Raw genomic sequence first — 21821 nt, 5'->3', positions numbered from 1 at the left:
TCCTTTGTGTATGATCTCTTCTGCCAATAGAACACAAGGCATAGTATGAGATATGGCAGAACAATGGTGCCCTCAATTCATCATGGCAGTCTAGTTGGTGCGGACATATCTCAATACTTGATGATACATGGAAAAAACATTGACCTAGTCACCCAACTCTTATGCATCATCGATAGAACATGTCCCACAACAAACAATGTTGGGGTACCCATATTGGTTTTCAAGTTTCCTTCCCTTCCCTTCCCAATCCATTTCCTATGCCTTGCCTTATACGTGATCATCAGACCATTTTGGGAAGACACAAAGTCAGTCGGAACCCCACTATAATTAGAATTCGGAATATACGACATCATGCAACATTTTCCATGTGACCTATTAAGCATAGATTTCAATCATCATAGTTGATAGGGTGAAGACATGAGTCGACATGCATATAATGTTAGATCATAGTAGTATGCAACATCTTTTGTAGTGTGCCACAACACTAGGCACAATATAATTCATAGCATACAACGTAAAATTGGTTTTTATGGAGAAAAGAAACATAGGCATTACAATCATATAAATCAATAAAACCCACTATGGGTTAGCTGAGATGTTAAGGAGGGCCTGAGTATACTCCTCAGGTCCTGACTTTGAGTCTTTATATGTCCTTCCACAATAATGTGATTACTCAAATGATGTCACGTGACAAGGTGTTGGATAGGGGCATGACACTTAAGGATTAATTTTGATGGATAAGATTGTCCCATGAGTTGGTCAAAATCTAATGGACCATGGTATGTAAACTAGGCTGAGTGATACCTATTCAAAAAAAAAAAAATTAAACCTTAATACTTAAACTAATATCAATTAAAGTTAATTGAGAATCCTATTTAGTCATCAATAAGTTCAAATTGGAGAACTTATATCCAACTAATCATGGTGGGGCCTGTTTGGTGATCACAATTGATGTCCTTAACCTTACCTACCTTAATGAGAGTTAGAAAATATATTTATTTGACCATACCATGCAAATCTTGAATTTCTTAAATACAATCTTTTATTTAGTGCCTTAGTCATCTCAGATCTCATCTGTTCTGGTCTTATTCTAATTTGAAAAGTAAATTCCCCTTCTTCAAAGCAGATGAGCAGAAAAAATAGAAAAAAAATGGCAGCATTTTTCCAAATTTGTATGCTGGTCAAACTTCTGGTCAAAGATGATATCTATTGCAATAAAGAAGAGTTTGGTCTTCATTGGTACTTCTGGGTGTTGGATGGGATACCCAATGGAGTCCCACTTTGAAGCGAACAGTCCGATTCAAAATTTGAAGGAACCCTCTTTGTTACAAGACACGTGGAATTTAGAATTTATTTCACACCCTATATTTTCTCAAAATTTGAAATACCTCCTTAAAATGCCACATGTAATCCAATGAAGGGGGTTTCTTCAAAATTTTGAAACATACTACCTGCTTCAAAGTTTTATTTATTTATTTTTGTCTCCCTCATTTTTCAGGTGAAGTGATTGGACCAGCTTCTTGCACATGGGCTAAACATTCATAAAATCTGTGGGCATGAAATATTTGGCTTGGCCAAGTTGTTGGACAAGATTTTATGATTTATTTGTACAATAAATATGGTATATTTGTTATTTTATTTCTATAAAAATAAAAAAGATGATCTTGAATTGTTTCACATGGGTTTATGATTAGAAAATGAACATTCTTATTAGATATCTTCCTTCTCACATGGATTAGAGAAATAATCTTTCGAGAATGTTTTCTCATGGACCCTCAAAAAATGTTTTTTTTTTTTTTTTTACGTAGATTGTAAAATTGATTTGGAGACAACTTAGATCTTAAAATTAATTTTAGTGAAAAAAAAAAAAAATCAAATCTATAAATAAGAATTTTTTTTTCTCTCTTGTCACTCACATAAAATTCTTTCTTTAAGAGTCCTTAATGATTATTTGTATATCTCAAATAAAGATTCGTGGTTCTGTGTACATTCCACATCAATCACGTTAGTTTATCGAGATTCTTAAAATTATGAGTTGTGATAATCTGACGCTCCTTTTAATTACACTTATTGTACGTTTCTTTCAAAGAACTATCCAAAATCATAAATATTTGTTCTTGTGTATCCCTAAGCAATGGATCTACGAATCTGTGAATGGAGTATTAAATTATGATGATTCTAAAATAATTCTACCGCCAAATTTAAGAGTCTTATTAGACCAATTTATCCTTTAAAAGTAATTTCAAAGAGGGGGAATCAAGTCCTCGTCTTAGAGGCATTAAATACCATTTTGTGAGGGACAACGACTTAGTACATCTAAAATGTCAAAGAAAACACTCTCCAAACCCACCATTCATGAATGTTGGGTCCGTGCTTTGATTGACCTCTTACCATTGTATTTGATCGTTTTTTTTTTAAGGTCCCATAAGAGGACACGTGTTTCAAACGATTCACTAGTCTTCTATAAAGAAAGAAAACGTTGTAGTCCTTGTAGTGCACGTGGGGAAGGGGTAAAACCTGAAAATAGATGGCTCTTTCCTTAAGGTTCAATCAGGTCAAAAGTCAACCAAAGGAAATGATCCTTACCATCCAATCTACAGAATGTTCTGGATGATCAGAAAATACAAGAAATGGGTTATGGTTATAATCGTTTGAACTGATTGATTTTAGACTTTTGGGGGCCCACAAACGGTGTTAGGGTCTGGGTCTGGGTCTTGGTCCCGTGTTTCACATGAAGTCGACATGTTATCTCTACACCTTAATTATGGTCCATAAGTCTTAATTATAAATCACATCAACCCTAATGACCCGAAATTGTGGTCAACCTCCAAGCCATTTTTCTCTAAATGCTGTTCAAAACTTAATTAATGAAGAACAAACTTGTAAATTGTAAGTCTAACGTATCGGCTTGATGGTATTTGTTAAAAAGATTAACATTTTTTTCTGCTAATTGTTAATTTATTATTATTATTATTATTTTTTGTAATGAGATGATCCCTATGGTAGCTGGCCAATAGAGATTTGATGTCAAGACTTGGGGAGCACACCCAACCGCTTCTTACCATCTCAACTAACTCTCGATTGGTAATTGTTAACTTTATTAACAAAAAATAAAAAATCCAAATTTTGGGTTTGGTAAGTTTAGCTAGTCAAATTAAGGTTGACGGGTCTTAATCATGGTTGTTAATTTGGATCAACATTACTATCTTCGACATCTCTACCCAAAATTTATCATTGAGCAATTTGACTTAAGTGCCAGTGCAGACTTATTTATTTAACAAAACAAAATAATATTTTACGGATTTGGGTAATTTAAACATATTCCCTCTATGTTTTGATGAATATTTGAGATACTCGTATTTTCAAATTTATGACATGTATTGCTTCTGACGTAAAGGTTGAAAGTTGAAGAGACAAAGCCTTAAAATTGAAGATGAAGGGAAAAATATGTACTTGTGAGGTCGAAGATGATTGATATTTAGAAGAAAAATCAAATGCCTTTTACCAAAGGTTAACAGGGGCGAATTATTTTTTAAAAGAAAAAATAAAGATCAATGGGCATGTCAGTAGTTTGAAATCACACAAACGTTTCAAATATTTACCAAAAACGTGAAGGATGTGTGAAAAAAAATGAACAAGTAAAGAGACAAACAAACGCACAAGGATTTACATGGTTCAATAGTGTGCCTATATCCACGGAATAGAACAAGAACAAGCAATATTTTTCCATCACTTTTATAGTTTTAGAGATTTTTATTTATAAAATTGAGAGTTACTAAAACATGTAAATCTCTCACAAATAAAAAATCCTAAAAAATAGAAAATCTTTAAGAAAATATTACATGATTGCCTCCTACATCCTCGTAATACAATAGAATACAAGACATTTATACAAAAAAGATGAGTCAAAATTATCCCAAAGTTTTTCACTAAATAAGTATTTTCATACTCTTATAAGGAGGGAGGGGCAAATATTGAAAAATCCACTCACTAATGTGGTATGTGTACAAAACCATAGATCTATTCCTCGGGATACACAAGAAAATATCTATGATTCTAAGCACATGCCACGTCTATGGGTAAATTTAAGTGGCTTTTTAAAGTTAGTTTATCATTATTCATATTGGTAATCCAAATCCAAACTAAATGATTTTAAATATATATATATATATATATCTTGATTAGTAGTAAAAATGGTCCCCACGTCTCTTAAAAGAGTCGTAATAATCAACCCTCCACCACCCACACGCGCGCGCGCACACACACACACATCCCCACCATAGAATTGTAGATCATTTACCTCGAGATACATAAGAAAAAGATTCATAATTCTAAGTATCCCAAGGCAAATGATCTACGGTTTTGTCATGGGGAGTGTGTGTGGGGATGGGGGGGGGGGGCATTAGAAAATCATTATTTTTCTTAAAATTCTCTTGATTTATAATAAAATTCTAAAAGTGCTAACTAGTTTAGTGTGTGAAGCCCATGCCCCCCCACCCCCTCTTAATTTTTTTATTTTTTTTTGACATTGCCTCTTGACCATGCCTTCTTATGTTGTACTAATTGAAAATGACATAATATCTTTTTCTTCAACTTCTATCCAAAAATCTTTGAATTTCTCCTTAAAATCATTCATCTTCAAGTTCTTCAATTATACAACTAACCATAATTTGCCCCCACTACAAAAATATCCTGGCTTCGCTCCTAACCATACATCTGTGTTCAATTTCAGCCATCATCAACTTACTAATCTCATTAAAAATAGGTTTGCTGATTAAAAACGGAAAAATAATTTTGAAATAAAATAGATTTATAATAAATAAATCAAAGTTTCCGTTGCTTGGAATAGATATAAAAGACGTTTTGAAAGCTATGCATAAACTAATTGAAAATGATTTAAATATCCTTTTCTTAAACCTCTGAATTTCTCCCTAAAATCATTCATCTTCAAATTCTTCAATTATACAACTAACCATGGTTTGCCCCCACTACAAGAAAATCCTGGCTCCGCTCCTACCCATACATGTGTTCAATTTCTGCCATCATAACTTCCTAATCTCATTAAAAATAGGTTTACTGATTAAAAATAGAAAAATAAATTTTAAAATAAAATAGATTTGCAATAAATAAATAAATAAATCAAAGTTCCAATTGCTTGGGATAGATATAAAAGACGTTTCGAAAACTAAGTATGAACATCTAGACCTCTAGGTCTAAAAGTAGTTTGTGCCACACGACAAAATTCAAGCATGAGTAACACGTGACTTAATGGTACACGTGTGTATGTTGGTCCCCAGTTTTTCTAAACTTCTAAAGATTCTAGATGTTAAATAAATCAAAAGAATGGATCCAACAACTATGAAAGACATCCTTTTCCTTTGACCAATCGACCAATCAAAGACCATACATCATGCTACACAAAAAAAAATTAACTTTTTTATTTAATATCATACAACTTTGATCAACCAAAGTATTTTATTGTTCATACTTCTATGTTGTTTAATTGATGATGATGTATGTAGTTTAAATCATATATGGAGCATCTAGAATATAACTAAGGTTCATTTTTTATTTTTTTTCCTATCAACCCTAACTAACTCTTCAATCATGATCATTCGATGGTAAAAGAGAAAAATAAAATATGAAGGTTTTTATTTGCAGAAGAAAAAAAAAAAGATTCTATTGCCACATCAACTTTTGCTAAGACCACCCTAATTTTTATGTAAAAAAAAAATCAAGAGTTTCATGCAAGAGACTGAGATGAGGGTATTTATGTCATTTCATACTAATCTCTTATAAAAGAAGACACTTACGGGTTCATGTTATCAATTTCTAAACCAATAATGATTTTCTAACTCCCCTCCCTCTTCTTAATTCTCCTGACATGGTATATGCAAGAATCATAGATTTTTTTTATCGGGGTACACAATTGGACATATTTATGAGGATGTGCAATTGTGTATCCCAAGAAAAAAAAATTATGACTCACTTGAGCACCTCAAGAGAGTTGAAAACTCACCGCTTTATGAACACATATATTCACAAAAATCAAAGGCCAAATCTAAATTAGTAACATTGCTTGAAATATCATTTATGACTTGGAGAGTCAATGAATCAGATAATATCGATGGCTAAAATAGTTTTTGTCGGTTTGATTCTTGGTAAAATAAACCATCAAGATTCGTCCCATGGATAAAATAGTCAAAATGATATCATCAGGCCACGTGTACGGGTAAGATCCATCAACTTCAGTTTTATTATATTGTTTCCTACACACAAGTCATACACGATATACATAAATACTATTTAAACAGAAACTTATTTTAAATATTTTGTATGTTTCGAGGAAGATCCTCTTCAGCCGCGTTGAATGCTCCACACGACCATATGAAATCGACTCGGCTGATGATGACGTAACCAAATAAAATATTTGAAAAATGACAACATATTTTAACGAATAAGAAAAAATAATTGAAATTTGCAATATAAAATATATATAATAATAATTAAAAATGAATATGCCACGTCACGAGCTGACAAGGATAACCCTGATGAATTCTCCTTCGGATTTGAACGTTGAATTGCAACGGCTACGTAGACTTTGCTCACTCGACATCCTATCGAGGCTGCCCATACCCTTAAAGAAAAATAATAATAAGAAGAGAAAATTAGTTAAATATATTATACCATAGACTTTTCCAATCAAATATTCCTTGATTTTTTTATTTTAAATGCCACCTCATCCTTAATTAAAAAAAACAAAGTATAGTGTTCCAATTACCCTTTTTATGTATGTTTGCCAATCTATCTATATAATAAGAGTGTGCTGGAGTAATATTAAAATTAACATCGATTCTCATGTTACTGATATAGAGTTGCACACACAGCCATAGATGTTTTTTTACTTGTATCTTTATAAAAAACATTTATGATTCCGTACACATAGTCACGTTAGTAATGTGAGAATCAATGTTAATTTTAATGTTTCTTCAACATTTTCCATATAATAAAACACATTCCGACTTGTGATAGTGGAACAAAGATGTATTGTTTTGAATTCTATGTGTAAAGATGATAAACCAATGACATGATGTCATGTGTATTAAAAAAAATAAGAGTGGTTGATTGGTGGAGAGAAAATTTCTGAATAGTATATTTACTTGTTTTTTCAATACACATGGGCTAATGCCATTGATTCATCAACTTAGCACATAAATTTTAAAAAGGTAAATCCCAATTCAGGATAGTATATGACAAAATTTATTATTTTGGAGATTTAACCTTTCAAGAAGAGGTATGATGTCTAGTTTTTCCAAACGACAAACAAAGCTTATTCCAAGATTTGCAAGGGCGGAACTAGGGTTTTGCCTATGTGGGGGAAACTAAGGGTAGACATTTTTTTTTGGGACAGTTAAGAATAAAAATAGTTGTGGGGGCAACTCATAGTGGAAATTTTTTTTTGTAAGAACAATAGTAGCAAATTTTTTTATTCACCCCTAAAATTTGTCGTAATAACTCACTAATCTATAGACTTTGAAAATTCTTTAGAGGGGTGGGGGGGGGGATGCCCCCACAACCCCCACTCTAAATCTACCCTTGAAGATTTGAGCACACATTATGTTCAGATTTTTTTTTAGAGAAACTAACAAACCAATTGATTACTTTACTAGATGTCTAGATCATAATAATAATCAAATGGACATCTAGATCAAAAGTTATGTCATAATTAATTATTTGTATCAGGGACTATTTATTCAATTTTATAATATTATAATTTTTAACAAAATAATTATATGTCGTACGATCACATATGCCATTTACTTATGAGTTGCCAAGTTGGGATTGGGTGATTCATGAAAAAACACATGATCCTAACTGAGTAAACACATAATAACGGCTGGGATATACATATCCAGACCATTGGATTTTGAATTTACATGATTTTCGATCATATACTTCTTTTAGAGTTGGATTCCAACCCTTTACTTATTCTCTTCTTATGAATCTACATTCAACCCAAAATCATATTACTATTTTTGAATAATACAAAAAGACACTATCATAATGAGAAAAAACCTCGTAGAAGGGAAAAAGCTTTGAAGCAGCTACGTCTCTTCAACATTTTGAAGGAATCCTCTTGCACCATGGCATTTGGTGTTTTCAAGGAGATGTCCCAAATATTTATGAAATAATAAATGCTTGAAACATGGGTAGATTAAGAGTGGGGGCACTTGCTCCCACAAGAATTTTCAAATTCTATGGATTAGTGAGCTATTACGACAGATTTAAGCGGCAAATAAATAAATATGTCACTATTGCCCTTACAATTTTTTTTTTCCATTCTAAGTTGCCACCACAACTATTTTTTTTTTTCACTCTTAGTCGCATCCTGGCTCTGCCCCTAGGTTGAAATAAATCAAAAAGTTATATGTCATGATGCAATGAAGGTTCCTTCAAAATTTTGAAACAGCCTGACCCGTTTCAAAGTCGGACTCGAGTAAAAGTGATTTGACACCAAAATTCAAGTGGTCATAAATGCCCTCACTTTTATATTTAAATTTAATATCATTAAGGTCATTTTCAGAATTATAACTCAAGACCATATAATCAATAATCAGGTTGTTTGTTTTTAAAATCACAAAAAGTATCTTCTTACAAGTTAATCTTCAAAACTTCATTTTGATGCATGTAGGTCGATAAAATTTTTACCTTCTATTATAAATAATAAATAATAAATATCATGACTTATTCAGTAATTTTGGTAACATTTATTACTGTTTTTAGTAATTTCATTTAGAAAGAAACTATGTTCCCAAAAGAAGAATTGTTGGTTTTGTTCAAAAAGCTGACCGGTCAGCAAAGCAATTACAGTTCATCCTGAACCAAAACGCAAACCGGTCAATATGGGCAGCTCGACCGCCCCTTGCTTCCGATCTAATACTTTTCTAACTTCAACTTATGCCCTCCCAGTTCCACCAAAGAATAATAAAACAGAGAACAAATTAATTAAATTAACAATATATAAGAGAATAAAAATATATAAAATATACAAATCAACAACAACCAAAAATTTCTAATAAAAATCGAAAATAGGAATTAAAAAAAAAAAACGACGAACGTTTCTTCTAAGTTTTGTTTGTGGGGCCGCTTTTTCTCCTTTTCTTTCTTTCTGCTTCAACGACATTCTCTATGAAGAAGGAACAGAATTCGAAGAAGCTATTCTTCTGTGTTTTTATTACCGAAGCAACTATGAAGAACTACTCCAACATTAATTAAAAACAGAGAGAAAGCGAGCGAGAGAGAGAGAGAGAGAGAGAGAGAGAGAGATCATGACGGAAGAAGAAACCGATCCGTGCCAGTTTTACTTAATTGTCTTCTTAATCCTAATTACAGGTACAAATTCGCTATCTTTGTTTGTTTGTTTGTGTGTTTGTAGTTGTTTAATTAAATTCTAAAGTTTTAATTTTCCCTCTTTTTTTCTAAGTTTGAAGGTTTTGTCAATTAAAGATTCTTTTTTTTTTCCTCCTAAAGAGATTCTCTGCGTTTTTCGGATTTTTCTGATTTCTGTTTCAATTTTAATTAGTTGAAGCTGTTTTGATAAATTTAAACTAATTTTTTTTTCTAATGTTATGATACCGAAATTTCCTCAAAATTTGCTAATTTTAATTTCTTGAACAGGTCAGATTGTTGCAGGAAACTCACCACAAACAGATAAAGAGGTTCTGCTCCAACTCAAATCTTTTCTTCAAGAACAGAATAAAGTGAATCAAGGTCGATATGTTCGTTGGAATGAAAGTTTCCATCACTGTGATTGGCCGGAAATCTCTTGCAATAATGGAAGAGTCACCGAAATCGATATCTCCGATTGCAACATGTCCGGAGTGATCTTCGATAACTTCTCTGCTCTAACAGAACTTTCGAAATTGGATCTCTCGCAGAACACGATTGGTGGACAAATTCCTGCTGATTTGAGTCGATGCAGTAAGCTCAAGTACCTAAATCTTTCTCACAATATAATCGAAGGAGAGCTCAACTTGACAGGATTAAATAGCCTAGAGACACTCGATCTAACTGTTAATCGATTTACTGGTGAAATTCAATCGAATTTCCCCGCAATATGCGACAGGTTAATCACTTTAAACATTTCGACGAATAATTTCACTGGAAGGATGGATAATTGCTTCGACCAATGCTTGGCTCTGCAGTATCTCGATCTTAGTTCAAATAATTTCAGTGGACAGTTATGGTCAGGCTTCCCGAGACTACGAGAGTTCTCAGTTTCGGAGAATAATCTCACTGGGGAAGTCTCCTCGACCATCTTCAACAAGAATTGTAATCTCAAGATTCTGGATTTATCGGGGAATCATTTCTATGGAGAATTTCCAAAAGAGGTTGGAATTTGCAGAGGTTTGGAATCTTTAATTCTATGGGGAAACAATTTCAATGGCCAAGTCCCCGCGGAGATTGGAAATCTTTCGAATCTCCAAATATTGGTACTTGGAACCAATAAATTCTCAAGAGAGATTCCGGAATCACTTCTGAATTGCAGTAGCTTGGTGTTCTTAGATATGAGCAATAATAGCTTCGAAGGAGATATACAGGAAATCTTCGGACGATTCACACAGGTTAAATTTCTTGTGTTGCATGGAAATTCATACACAGGAGGAATAAATTCTTCGGGAATCCTTAAATTACCGAATGTTACTCGATTGGACCTCAGCTCCAACAACTTTTCGGGTCCCTTACCAGTTGAAATCTCTGAAATGCCGAGTTTAAAGTTCTTGATGCTTTCTTTTAATCAATTCTCGGGCAGGATACCACCAGAATTTGGAAACCTCTCACGCCTTCAAGCACTCGATCTCTCCCACAATAAGCTAACAGGAACAATACCTCCAACAATCGGAAGATTAACTTCTCTTCTATGGTTGATGCTCGCGAACAATTCATTGAGTGGAGAAATTCCACAAGAGATCGGAAATTGCGGTAGCCTATTGTGGTTAAACCTCGCTAACAACCAGTTGACTGGGAAATTCCCTCCTAAACTGACGAATATTGGTCGAAATGTTACTCCAACTTTTGAGTCTAATAGGAAGGAAAACAAAGAAGTCTTGCCTGGTTCTGGGGAGTGCTCGGCAATGAAGCGGTGGCTTCCAGCCGATTATCCACCTTTCAGCTTTGTATATATTCTTCTTACGATGAAGAGTTGTCGAAGCATTTGGGATCGGTTACTCAAAGGATATGGCCTTTTCCCACTCTGTACGGGTGATTCAGCGGTCCAAACACTACAAATCTCGGGTTATATCCAGATCTCTGGAAATCAATTATCCGGAGAAATTCCCCGGGAAATCGGTCAAATGCAGAATTTAAGTCTCCTCCATCTGGGAGTCAATAATTTCTCTGGAAAATTACCACCAGAGATTGGACAATTGCCACTCATTGTTCTCAACGTCTCTCACAACAAATTTTCGGGTGAAATTCCATCAGACCTCGGCCAAATTAGGTGCTTACAGAATCTTGATTTGTCCTTCAATAATTTCTCCGGTGTGTTTCCGACAAATTTGAACAACTTGACTACTATGAGCAAGTTCAATGTCTCGTACAATAAGTACATCTCTGGTGTAATTCCGACAACTGGACAGCTAGCAACGTTCGATCGTGATTCCTTCTATGGCGACCCACTCCTGTACCTTCCAGCTCTTAAAAACAACAGCGAAACAAGCTCACCTGAAAACTTGAAACCAAGCAGAAAGACGAAAAAACCTACCAGGGTGGCTGCGTATTTGGTGTTCTTTGTCCTAACTTCAGCTTTCTTGGTGTGTGGAATTCTATCATTTATTGTGTGCATTGCTTCTAAACATCAGCCTGACCAGCCAGAATTTCTGTTAGAGGACACTAAATACCGGCACGATGTAGCATCAAGTTCGAGTTGGTCCTCGCCATTAACTTCGGATACTTTTAAGGTTATTAGTTTGGATAAAACAGCATTCACTTATGGGGATATATTGAAAGCTACAGAGAACTTTTCAGATGCAAGAATTATTGGCAAAGGCGGGTTTGGAACAGTGTATCAGGGTGTATTACCTGATGGAAGAGAAGTAGCAGTGAAGAAGCTACAGAGTACAGGTGTTGAAGGAGAGAGAGAATTTCGAGCTGAAATGGAGGTTTTAAGTGATAGCGGAATCGGGTGGTTGCACCCTAACCTTGTAACACTTTATGGATGGTGTCTCTATGGGTCGGAGAAACTATTGGTGTATGAGTACATGGAAGGTGGGAGCTTGGAGGATATTCTGTCTGATCGAACAAGGCTCACATGGAAAAGGCGTATTGAGGTGGCTATAGGCGTGGCACGAGCATTGGTGTTTCTACATCACGAGTGCTTTCCAGCCATTGTGCACCGCGACGTGAAGGCGAGTAATGTGTTGTTGGATAGGGAAGGGAAGGCACACGTGACAGATTTCGGTCTAGCCAGGGTAGTGGATGCCGGTGAGAGCCATGTGAGCACAATAGTGGCTGGGACAGTTGGTTATGTAGCACCCGAGTATGGGCAATCATGGCAAGCGACAACCAAGGGCGATGTGTATAGCTTTGGAGTGCTAGTAATGGAGTTGGCTACAGGGAGGCGAGCTTTGGATGGAAGGGAAGAGTGTTTGGTAGAGTGGGCCAGACGGGTCATTGGAGATGGACGACAAGGATTAAGCCGAGTGGTTCCAGTAGTGATTCTTGGATTTGGGATATCTGAGGGTGCAGAGGAGATGTGCAAGTTACTAAAGATTGGTCTACGGTGCACCGCAGAAGCACCGCAGGCTAGACCAAATATGAAGGAGGTGCTAGCAATGTTGATTAGCATTTTCCTCAACAGAGAGAATAATAGTTGGTATGGGTCCTCTTTTCCTTCTAATTGTGATTAGTTTGGATGGAAGGCTCAAAACTGTCCATAAAATTCTTGGGTTTTACATAGTTTATGCACACATATATGTATACATTTTTTTGTTTTGTTTTTTTGGTCTTAAAGTTATCATTGTTCTTTGTATACACAAACATTCAACATTCATTGTTTTGAAGAAGACACAACAAAAGTTGTGCCCACAAATTCTTTCCTGTCAATTCTGAAAACAAAATATATGTGAAGAAATTGTTCCCAAAGCTTAAGCATTAATAAAACAAACAATGCTTTAAAAGGGCCATTACCGAAGAAGGAGATAGCCCATAAGTAGCTTACAGAGTCTTAGGTTTGGAGGCCAGAAGGAGATTGCCCAAAAGTATGCCATCGTCTCCAATGGGCATCTAATGCTGAAGCATGGCAAAGTCCGAATTGCCTGGCATTAGGCAATTATGCCAACTGGGCATGACATTAGTGCATTTAACTTATGCCCAATCTTCAACACCATAACGAGGTCCGTACGACCTCAGCCAATGACATGATATGAATAATAGGAGCCTAATATCACCGACAAGTGCTTACTCAACTCAACCACCAATTTCATGGTCACACCTGATGTAGGGTATTCTGATCATTTTACCTCATTATCTACATATATGGATTAGCATCGTAACATATTACATGACGCCCTTGTTACTCTCCATAAATTTCTTCTCTTCCTATTCTCCTATTGTCCAAGTCTCATCTCATTTCTTTTATATAATAATAATTAAACGAACATTGACTTGATTTAGGCAGAAGTTTGAGTCATCTCATCTGCTTATTAGCAATACTCGTTCTTGAGTTGGCATCTGACGTCTTATGTCAATAAAGTCGTGCTCCACCTCTTGATGTAAGTGTACCCTCGATAATTTAACGATTTTGGCTTGTTCCTTCAACTCAAGCATGTCATATGCAAGGAAAGAAAAAATAAAATTTACCAATTAAAAATAACATTTTGAATGGTGAAAGATTCTTAGTATTTTTAAATTGAAAGGATAGTTTGAACCGTTCAATTAGAATAACATATATATCATTATTAAATGGACAAAATTCATAGACTTGTTAAAATAATATTAAAAACCATAGCAACATCTACATAAATTCCACTACATTACCTTTTGTTGTCTGGATTAGATCGTTATTGTTTTATTGTTTAAGTGTTGTACTTTAAATTTAAACCACAGTTTATTTTTTAAGATACAATAAATTAATATGTTTAGTATTTAATTATGTGGCACAAATGGGAGTTGAAAACTCAAGCCAATTTGCTGAATGGATGCACCATATCTGGTGTAGTGTGTACTTTTCTATTTTGCTTCTACAAGATCTCTAGATTTTTTTCTCTTTTATTTATTTATTTATTTTTCCCTTTTATGGTATAAGATACATTATCAAAAAAAAAAAAAGGGAAGAAAGGCGATCAAGAAACCTAACTCATGCATAACAAAAATAAAATAAAATAAAAGAATTAAAAAATCTCAAAGACGATGCAGGATGTAGATGGTGCAAAATAATTTGATTCACGTGGATTCTAACAAATGAAATGAAAAAGTATAATCAATATGAGGACAAAGAGGATGTTGATTTGGAGGTTAAGAGTTTATTGTGATTCATGTGATCGCTCGTTGCACTCTTTTTACATTAGTATCACGTCACAAATCATTCGATGAGAGAGGTTGGGGTAACTCAGTAGTTTCATCTCCATTTTTCCTTAAGGGGCAACTAAGTCAATTCTTCTTCCATTAACCCATAAATGAGGCATGAGGGTTACAAAGGAAGGGGGGCTTTTCTAATCTTGCTCCAATTTTCCCTCCCGAGGGCTCTCGTTACCAATCAAATTCTAATTGAAAAGGAAATATTCAAACTATGTGTCCTTAAAAAGTTAAAAATCTTCGAATCACTTACACCAAGAGCACATTAATCCAAGAAGACTAATTATAACCTCATGGAAAACATGTCCTTCCACCTAAAAAAAATGTTGGTGTTTCTCTTCTTTCATTCAAGATCCTATCTAAGACAGTCACCCAAACATAAAGCCTGCCTTAGATGAAATTTAATGACACTAAATTTACAATATCTTAAACTAATTACACAGACCACCCACCCATATATTATTCTTTGTCACTCATGCGCAATTGCACAGACCACCCACCCATGAATATATAATGGATTGGAATCTTCACACTTGAAAAATGACTCATAAAAACAATCGATCCAACCACTGAAACACAAAATCCAACGGTCATGATTTATCCTATAAATAACTAAAGTATTCTTAGGACAAGTATGTTGGATTTCATGTTCTTTTGTTTTTATATGAGTCCACGAATATGAATTACTCCCTCAATTATTAGCTAAGCACTCGAGCCGATGCAAGGGGTGTCAATTGAGCCTGTTGGCTAGCTAGCCTAGCCCGGCTGGCAAAACAAGGATTAGGGCCTTCTTATTGAGCCCTCGAGGCTAGAGTCAGGCGCAATAATTTTCAGCCCGTCAAATCCACGTTGGGCAAGGGCTTAATTGTGTCCAAAACTGGGCGAGCCCTATATGTTATTGTATCTTTTAGAAATAGTCATAAAATATTTAATTAGATATATATATTTCAATTAAAAATAAAATATATTATATAATTATATCTAAACTCTCATTTATAATAACTATGCATCAATAAGATATTAATTTCTAATTTCAAATTTGATTGGATAATCTTTAAATAAAAAAAAAAGTGTTTAAAAACATATACTTTTTTTTTTCATTAGATTTTTTGAAGTCTTGTCATTTTATTTGGTCCGAACCCAACATGTGTCAAGTTTGAGCCTATTAGGATTGGACTAGGGCTTTTTCGATTTAGGCTAGAATGGATACCTAATTCGCTAATGAGATATTAAACCGTGAATTGGTTTGAACCAAACCAATTTGCGGTACGATTCATTTTGCGTTCGTCAAGTGTAGTGAGCCAGATTGAATTACATCATTTTACTTTAATTATTTTGCACCCATTCACATGTTTATAAAATTGAGATATTTCCCTAAAATTTTAAATTGATTGTAAACTCCTTTGACGTTGATCTTTATGTATAAATTGATGAAAAATGACCAAATACCCTCAGCTTCAACTTCTAAATATAAATTTTTTTATTTTTCTCCCCAAAATTTGCCATCTTAAACTCTCTCTTTGTTACCCTTACTCATGACTTCAACCTTCAAATGTCCTCATCTCTCTCTTTTTTACCCCTACTCATCACTTCAACCTTCAAATGTCCTCATCTCTGTCTACTCCTACGAATCGAATTCATTTTCGATTTGTGAACCACAACACAAGCCTTAATTCGAATCGAGATTGCCAATCCCAGGTAACAGAGCGCCAGATAAGGCTGTAGTTGTAGGGCTAATTTAGGTGGAGCCCACCTCTTCAGGGCCGAGGCCGGTCCGAACCAGCCCATTAGCCTTGCTCGATTCTTCAGACCAAATACAGTGTCTATAAAACTAGATTTTATTAATATGTCATAGTCAACACGTGTTCGATTTTGCGACGAGGGACTAGGGACGCACAGAATCAGATTCTCTACAATACATCGTAATCGTTCGTATTTCGCGTGAGAACGGAAGATACGTGTTCGATTTTGCGACGAGGGACTAGGGACGCACAGAATCAGATTCTCTACAATACATCGTAATCGTCCGTATTTCGCGTGAGAACGGAAGATACTTAGGGCCCGTGTGGATACAGGAGCCAAAAGTACTTAGAATATAAGTACTTTCATAAGTACTTTTTGAAGTACTGTCTGGAGTAGGTGGATAACTATTGTGTGTTTGGATGCAGGTTCTGAAAAGTACTGTCAGAAGTACTTTTGATAAAGTTTTGTGTTTGGAAACTATTTTAGATTTTGTTAAAATAATCAAAATGCCCTTATAAGTATCAGTTACTATTTTTAACATTATAACTCTACAAATTATTCTTCAAAAGAAATAAAAATTATGATTTTTATTCATAAAAACTAATATAAACACCCAACAATTATAAACAAATATAAGATATTGTGAGCAAATATATACAACCACTAAAAATATGAAGAAGCTTTCACCAAATCAATGGATAGTAAATTTATGTGTAATTATTCACATCAATCTTGCAATAAGAAAATTTCAACTATGGTTGGAATGCTCATGGATAAATCATTGAGTAAGCAATTGGGAGAGTAAGAAATCCAAATTCAAATGCTACACTATAAGGCTACCACCACATCAATGGATAATAATAAAATATTACTTAATTACATTTTTGAGGGTATACTTATAATTTTTAAAATTTATGAGGGGCATACTTGTCCTAAATACTACACCAAAAAACTACCACCACATCAATGGATAGTAATATAGTATTACTGCAATTGCATTTTTTAGGGTATGCTTGTAATTTTCAAAATTTATGAGGGGTATATTTGTCCCAAATGTTACACCAAAAGGCTATCACCATATCAATGAATAGTAATATAATATTATTCTAATTACCTTTTTGAGGGTAGGTTTATAATTTTCAAAATTTATGAGGGGCATACTTATCTTAATCTCGTCATTTTGACAATATTTTGTGGCTCCGCGCAAGAGTAGTTTAGAGAAGTAGCATCATTGGTACTCCGTGAAAAAGTACTAAAATGACTCCACAGTAAAGTAGTTTTTTCCAGGAGTTATTTATCCAAACACCTTTAAAGTACTTCTGACTCCCCGTAAAAGTCAGAAGTACTTAGAGAAGTCAATCCACACAGGCCCTTAGATGCTCTCCAAGACCGTTATGTACGTTTATTCAAATGACGAAAATATCCTTATATAATGTTTGTAATAACCAAAACACCCATTTCCCGCGAAGTGCTAACACGCCACCCTTGCTGCAAGCCTGCAACTACCTATAAATGGTAACTGACTCCACCGATCAAGTTTCACTTTTCCATCCTTCTCTCTCTGAAAAATTTCCATCCCTCTCTCTGTGAAAAATTGTGCTAGGGTTTTAGCTTCCTGAGCTTCGATCAATGGCGTTGGCGGGTCTTCTAGCTGATTATGGAGATGAGAACGGTTTCGGTTCGATCTCATCAACAGAAAAACGAGGAAAAACAATCGCATCATTGCGAGGTGATGAACTAACCCTAATTTCTCAATCTCATTCAATTATTTTCGGTTGTTCTTCACCTATATATATATATATATATATATATATATATATATATATATATATATATATATATATATATATATATATATGAACATCCATGGATTTACACTTCTTTGGAATCAGTTAATTGTTCGATTCAGTTGGTTTTAATGAAATCTCTGATTCTTGTGTTTGAAACAGTACTCTTGAGGCTCTTAAGCATTTTATAAGTTCAAAATTTTAGAATTTCTTGGTTTGAGATTCTCCATTTCTTGTTTTTGCTGCTAATTTATTTTTTATTTAAAAAATAATAATTGATTTCCCTTAAAGCCAATATAGAAGATTATGGAGGTCAAATTTGTGATTAACCTCGAGATCTGATTTGAAGCAAGATCATTCACCAATAAATCGCAAAAATAATGAAAAAGAAAAAGAACACAAAAATGTTTTTTATGTGATTCGGCAAATGTGCCTATGTCTATGGTTCGGAGAGTTGTTCCACTATAAATTTGATTTACATGACCTCATGTCCTTGGTCCCTCTCCTCCTCTCTCCTCTCTCCCTTTTCCTCCCCCTCTTTCCTTTCAAGGGCCTTAGCCCTCTTTAAATAGAAAACCTTAAACCTAATTCTAATTACATTGAAAATATCTTTTTTTACCCCTATCAAATAAGATAATTACCTATTAGGGAAGAGTAATTACATAGAATCCTACCCAAACTCCATCACATACATGTATCGAAATACGTGTTGATGGTGCGAATGAATGATCTAGATGGGAGACGATTTTATCCCTCTACAAAAAATTTTTGTGTGAAGTTGATGAATTAATATTGCTAAATGAGTCCTGTTGTTTTGATCCAAATGGAATGCATTTGTTTAATGTTGTTGTTTCTCCCGACTAATTCATCGTTGTTCTGATCAATTTGGTAACATGTTAGCTCCCATATTTGTTGAGAGAGAACTTTCAGAAGAATTTTCTGAATGGAAAATGATTAAGGGGAGTGTGGGGAGGAACATTATGACAGTTGAATTCGCAATGCAAAGGGAACTCACATACCGAAAGAAGATCGAGAGGTTACAACCTCAACCACCCAATGGCTTTCAGGAACCCCCTATGCCTGTCCATGTGAGATTAATTCCCCTTTCGATTAATACATTGATCTTGTATATCTTGCTTAAGCATTGTTTGCTTGTATGCCTGAACACGAGTTCTTCTACAAACCTTGACTCATATTAAGTGCCTAGAACTTGAACAAATGAATTGGACTTTAGTGTTATAAGAATTTCATCTTTTGTGTAAGATATGAATTCAATCTCTTCGTACTGTTGGTTGAATTCCAAGCTCTTAAAATGCATGTTAGGGGTTAGTGCTACTTCTAGAAAAAGAAAAAAGAAAAAAGATGGGTTTTGTATTGTCACTACTTTGATCCATTTTCCGTCTTTTTCTTGTAGGCATAGTGATCTTGTATTCATAGTCACCAAATTCTTCGACTTATTGAAAAAGTCGGGATTGAATCGTGAATCTTTCCTTCACCGATTTAATCACGACTTTTACAAACTTTACGATTAAGGCTCTGCTTGGTACACTACAAATGCAAATGGTTTACAATGAAAGATTTACTATTGCTCGATAACTATTGGGAAATCTCTTGTGAATTTTTTTTGTGGTTGGATGATATTTGCAATAAAAAAATTCGTTGTGATTTCTTTTAAAATAAAAGGTAGGAACAATTTTAACTTAATTCAACCTCATCAAAGAAATTATTCAAATTACAAAAATGTCCTTAGAAAAAAATGTAGTAACTTACATATTGGAGCTACAAAAATACCCATCATAAAAAAAAACATTTAATTAGAAAAATACTTTTAGTAGTTGTTACAATAACATGCATATGAATTTACAAAAAAAAAAAAAAAAAAAAAACCTTCATGATGAGGGATATTTTGTAATAAAATTGATGAGGGGTATTTCTATAATTTTCATATGCAAGTGAAGGTTATGATGAGATGTATTTTTCTGAATTCATATGCATGTAATTGCAATAAGTATTAAGGGTCATTCTTATAATTTAAAAGTATCTTTGATGAAGGATATTTTTATAATTTTATTATACAATTTAATGTATCTTCGAGGAGGGGTATTTTTGTAAATTTATGTGCATATTGTTGTATCAAGTAATTTATAATTGGATTAATTTCCTTGTTAAGGGGTATTTTAGTAATTTTTTATATGTATAGGTTGGAGTCAAATAATTTTGCAAATGATTTACGGTACTTTTTGTGCCCCAGATCATCTGCTGAAATTTCTTAAGAATTTAGGTGATGCATGCTAATCATTTCCATTGTGTAACCAAGCACCAATAAAATATATTTTAGAAAATTATTTGCATTGCAAATGATTTGCAATATGCCAAGTAGGGCCAAAATCACAAACTTCATGATTAAATCATGAACTTTACTATTCAATTGAAGTACTAGAAAGAGAAGATGGCCTTGATGAAGATGATGGTGACCATTTTATTGATGACGCATTAGATAATGACAATGCAAATGAGGACGACATTGAATATTTTTATATTTTGAATAACAAAAACCTTGAATGTGTTGTGGACTTGTGGTTATTTGTTGTGGATGCAAGGATGATTTATTCTTGAATCCCAACTTGGTGACTATGCTTGTATGTAGTATATGATGCATGGGCATATTGGGTCCTTTCTCTATTAACTGTAAATTTCTCTTTTCTTGGGTTAAGAAAATTGTGGGACATAAGAGAAAATCACCATCTGGGAACGTCTCATTCTTGCCGTCACAACATCCAAGACAAGCTTACAGGCATCAGCCCCTTCACATCCAACCGGTCAACCTCTTCTGCAAGGAATGCAATGTACTATGTTCAGGTGAATATAATCTCAAGCAGCACTATAAAGGAAAGAAACACCAATTCAGATTAGAAGAGTTGGCAAGACAAAAGAATGGTGGAAAAACAGAGAATGGGCTCCTGTGGTGTGAAGTCTGCAAGATCCCATGCATGAATGAATTTAACTTTCAGGAGCATATTTCCGGAAAGAAGCACATCCTTTGCCTCCAAGCAATCAATAATACAAAGTCGCGTGAAGCGTCTAGAGAAGAGAATCGTAGTGGGAGACAATTTCTTCAAGGCAAGAGAGAACCATAAGCTTTTTAATTACTGAACCACGACGATTCCATTTGTTTTTATTTATAATGATGAGGGTTTTTAATTACTTGTAAATTTAGTACTGTTTTTAGTTTTCCAAATACTGGACCTGGCCTTTTGAAAGAAAAAATATTTTCCAATGGTGTGCCATTCCAAGGCAACAATGGCTGATCCTCTCGAGATGTTTCATCTGATGATCTTTATTATCCAATCCATCGATAATTTGTCAATCATCAAGGATAGAAATGGAATAATGCGTTACCATGATTCCTTCTCATCTCTTTGTTTTCCATTGTCATAGAACATGTTGCTATGTAGGCAAAGCTATGGTTGCTGAGACCTTCACACTTCATGTTTAGAAGTATCTCTTTGTTTATTAATCATGTTAGGTACAAGAAAGTTTCAACTACTGATTTACAACTGAAGAAATGGGTCAGCCCGGAAGAATGATCTGATCCATACCCATTTATTTGCTCGTTTTGGATCCCTAAAATATGATACATTTTGCATGTCCCATGGGTATGGATGGGTGGTTCCATTTGTCTTGAATCTGGTTTCTTATCGGCTCATCTGTGTCATG

General features: G+C 34.4%; 2 protein-coding genes across 2 annotated transcripts; both read left to right on the top strand.

Moving 5' to 3' along the window:
• The first annotated feature begins 9032 nt into the window (after nucleotides 1–9032).
• LOC147399104 (putative LRR receptor-like serine/threonine-protein kinase At1g74360) lies at nucleotides 9033–13090 on the top strand. The gene is made up of 2 exons (XM_086448531.1): nucleotides 9033–9393; nucleotides 9679–13090. Exons 1-2 carry the CDS (start codon nucleotides 9330–9332, stop codon nucleotides 12906–12908), a joined length of 3294 nt encoding a protein of 1097 aa, XP_086304657.1. The 5' UTR covers nucleotides 9033–9329; the 3' UTR covers nucleotides 12909–13090.
• A 4767-nt stretch (nucleotides 13091–17857) lies between these two features.
• On the top strand, nucleotides 17858–21508 carry LOC147399103 (uncharacterized). Its single transcript, XM_086448530.1, has 3 exons — nucleotides 17858–18046; nucleotides 19005–19192; nucleotides 20819–21508. Exons 1-3 carry the CDS (start codon nucleotides 17947–17949, stop codon nucleotides 21239–21241), a joined length of 711 nt encoding a protein of 236 aa, XP_086304656.1. The 5' UTR covers nucleotides 17858–17946; the 3' UTR covers nucleotides 21242–21508.
• The last annotated feature ends 313 nt before the right edge of the window (nucleotides 21509–21821 follow it).

The sequence above is a fragment of the Akebia trifoliata genome, chromosome 7 (genome assembly GCF_017979445.1).
Source record: "Akebia trifoliata isolate Shusen 1 chromosome 7, ASM1797944v1, whole genome shotgun sequence".
NCBI classification, from domain to species: Eukaryota; Viridiplantae; Streptophyta; class Magnoliopsida; order Ranunculales; family Lardizabalaceae; genus Akebia; species Akebia trifoliata.
The sequence above is the reverse complement of the archived record's forward strand: the minus strand, read 5'-3'. Positions and strand labels throughout refer to the sequence as shown.

What these genes read in the sequence shown, in the direction of transcription:
- LOC147399104 (XM_086448531.1), top strand. Translation starts at nt 9,330, where the DNA reads ATGACGGAAGAAGAAACCGATCCGTGCCAGTTTTACTTAATTGTCTTC. An exon ending in CTTCTTAATCCTAATTACAG is followed by an intron (nt 9,394 to 9,678) that starts GTACAAATTCGC and finishes TTTCTTGAACAG; the next exon opens with GTCAGATTGTTGCAGGAAAC.
- LOC147399103 (XM_086448530.1), top strand. Translation starts at nt 17,947, where the DNA reads ATGGCGTTGGCGGGTCTTCTAGCTGATTATGGAGATGAGAACGGTTTC. An exon ending in AACAATCGCATCATTGCGAG is followed by an intron (nt 18,047 to 19,004) that starts GTGATGAACTAA and finishes GTAACATGTTAG; the next exon opens with CTCCCATATTTGTTGAGAGA. An exon ending in AACCCCCTATGCCTGTCCAT is followed by an intron (nt 19,193 to 20,818) that starts GTGAGATTAATT and finishes TCTTGGGTTAAG; the next exon opens with AAAATTGTGGGACATAAGAG.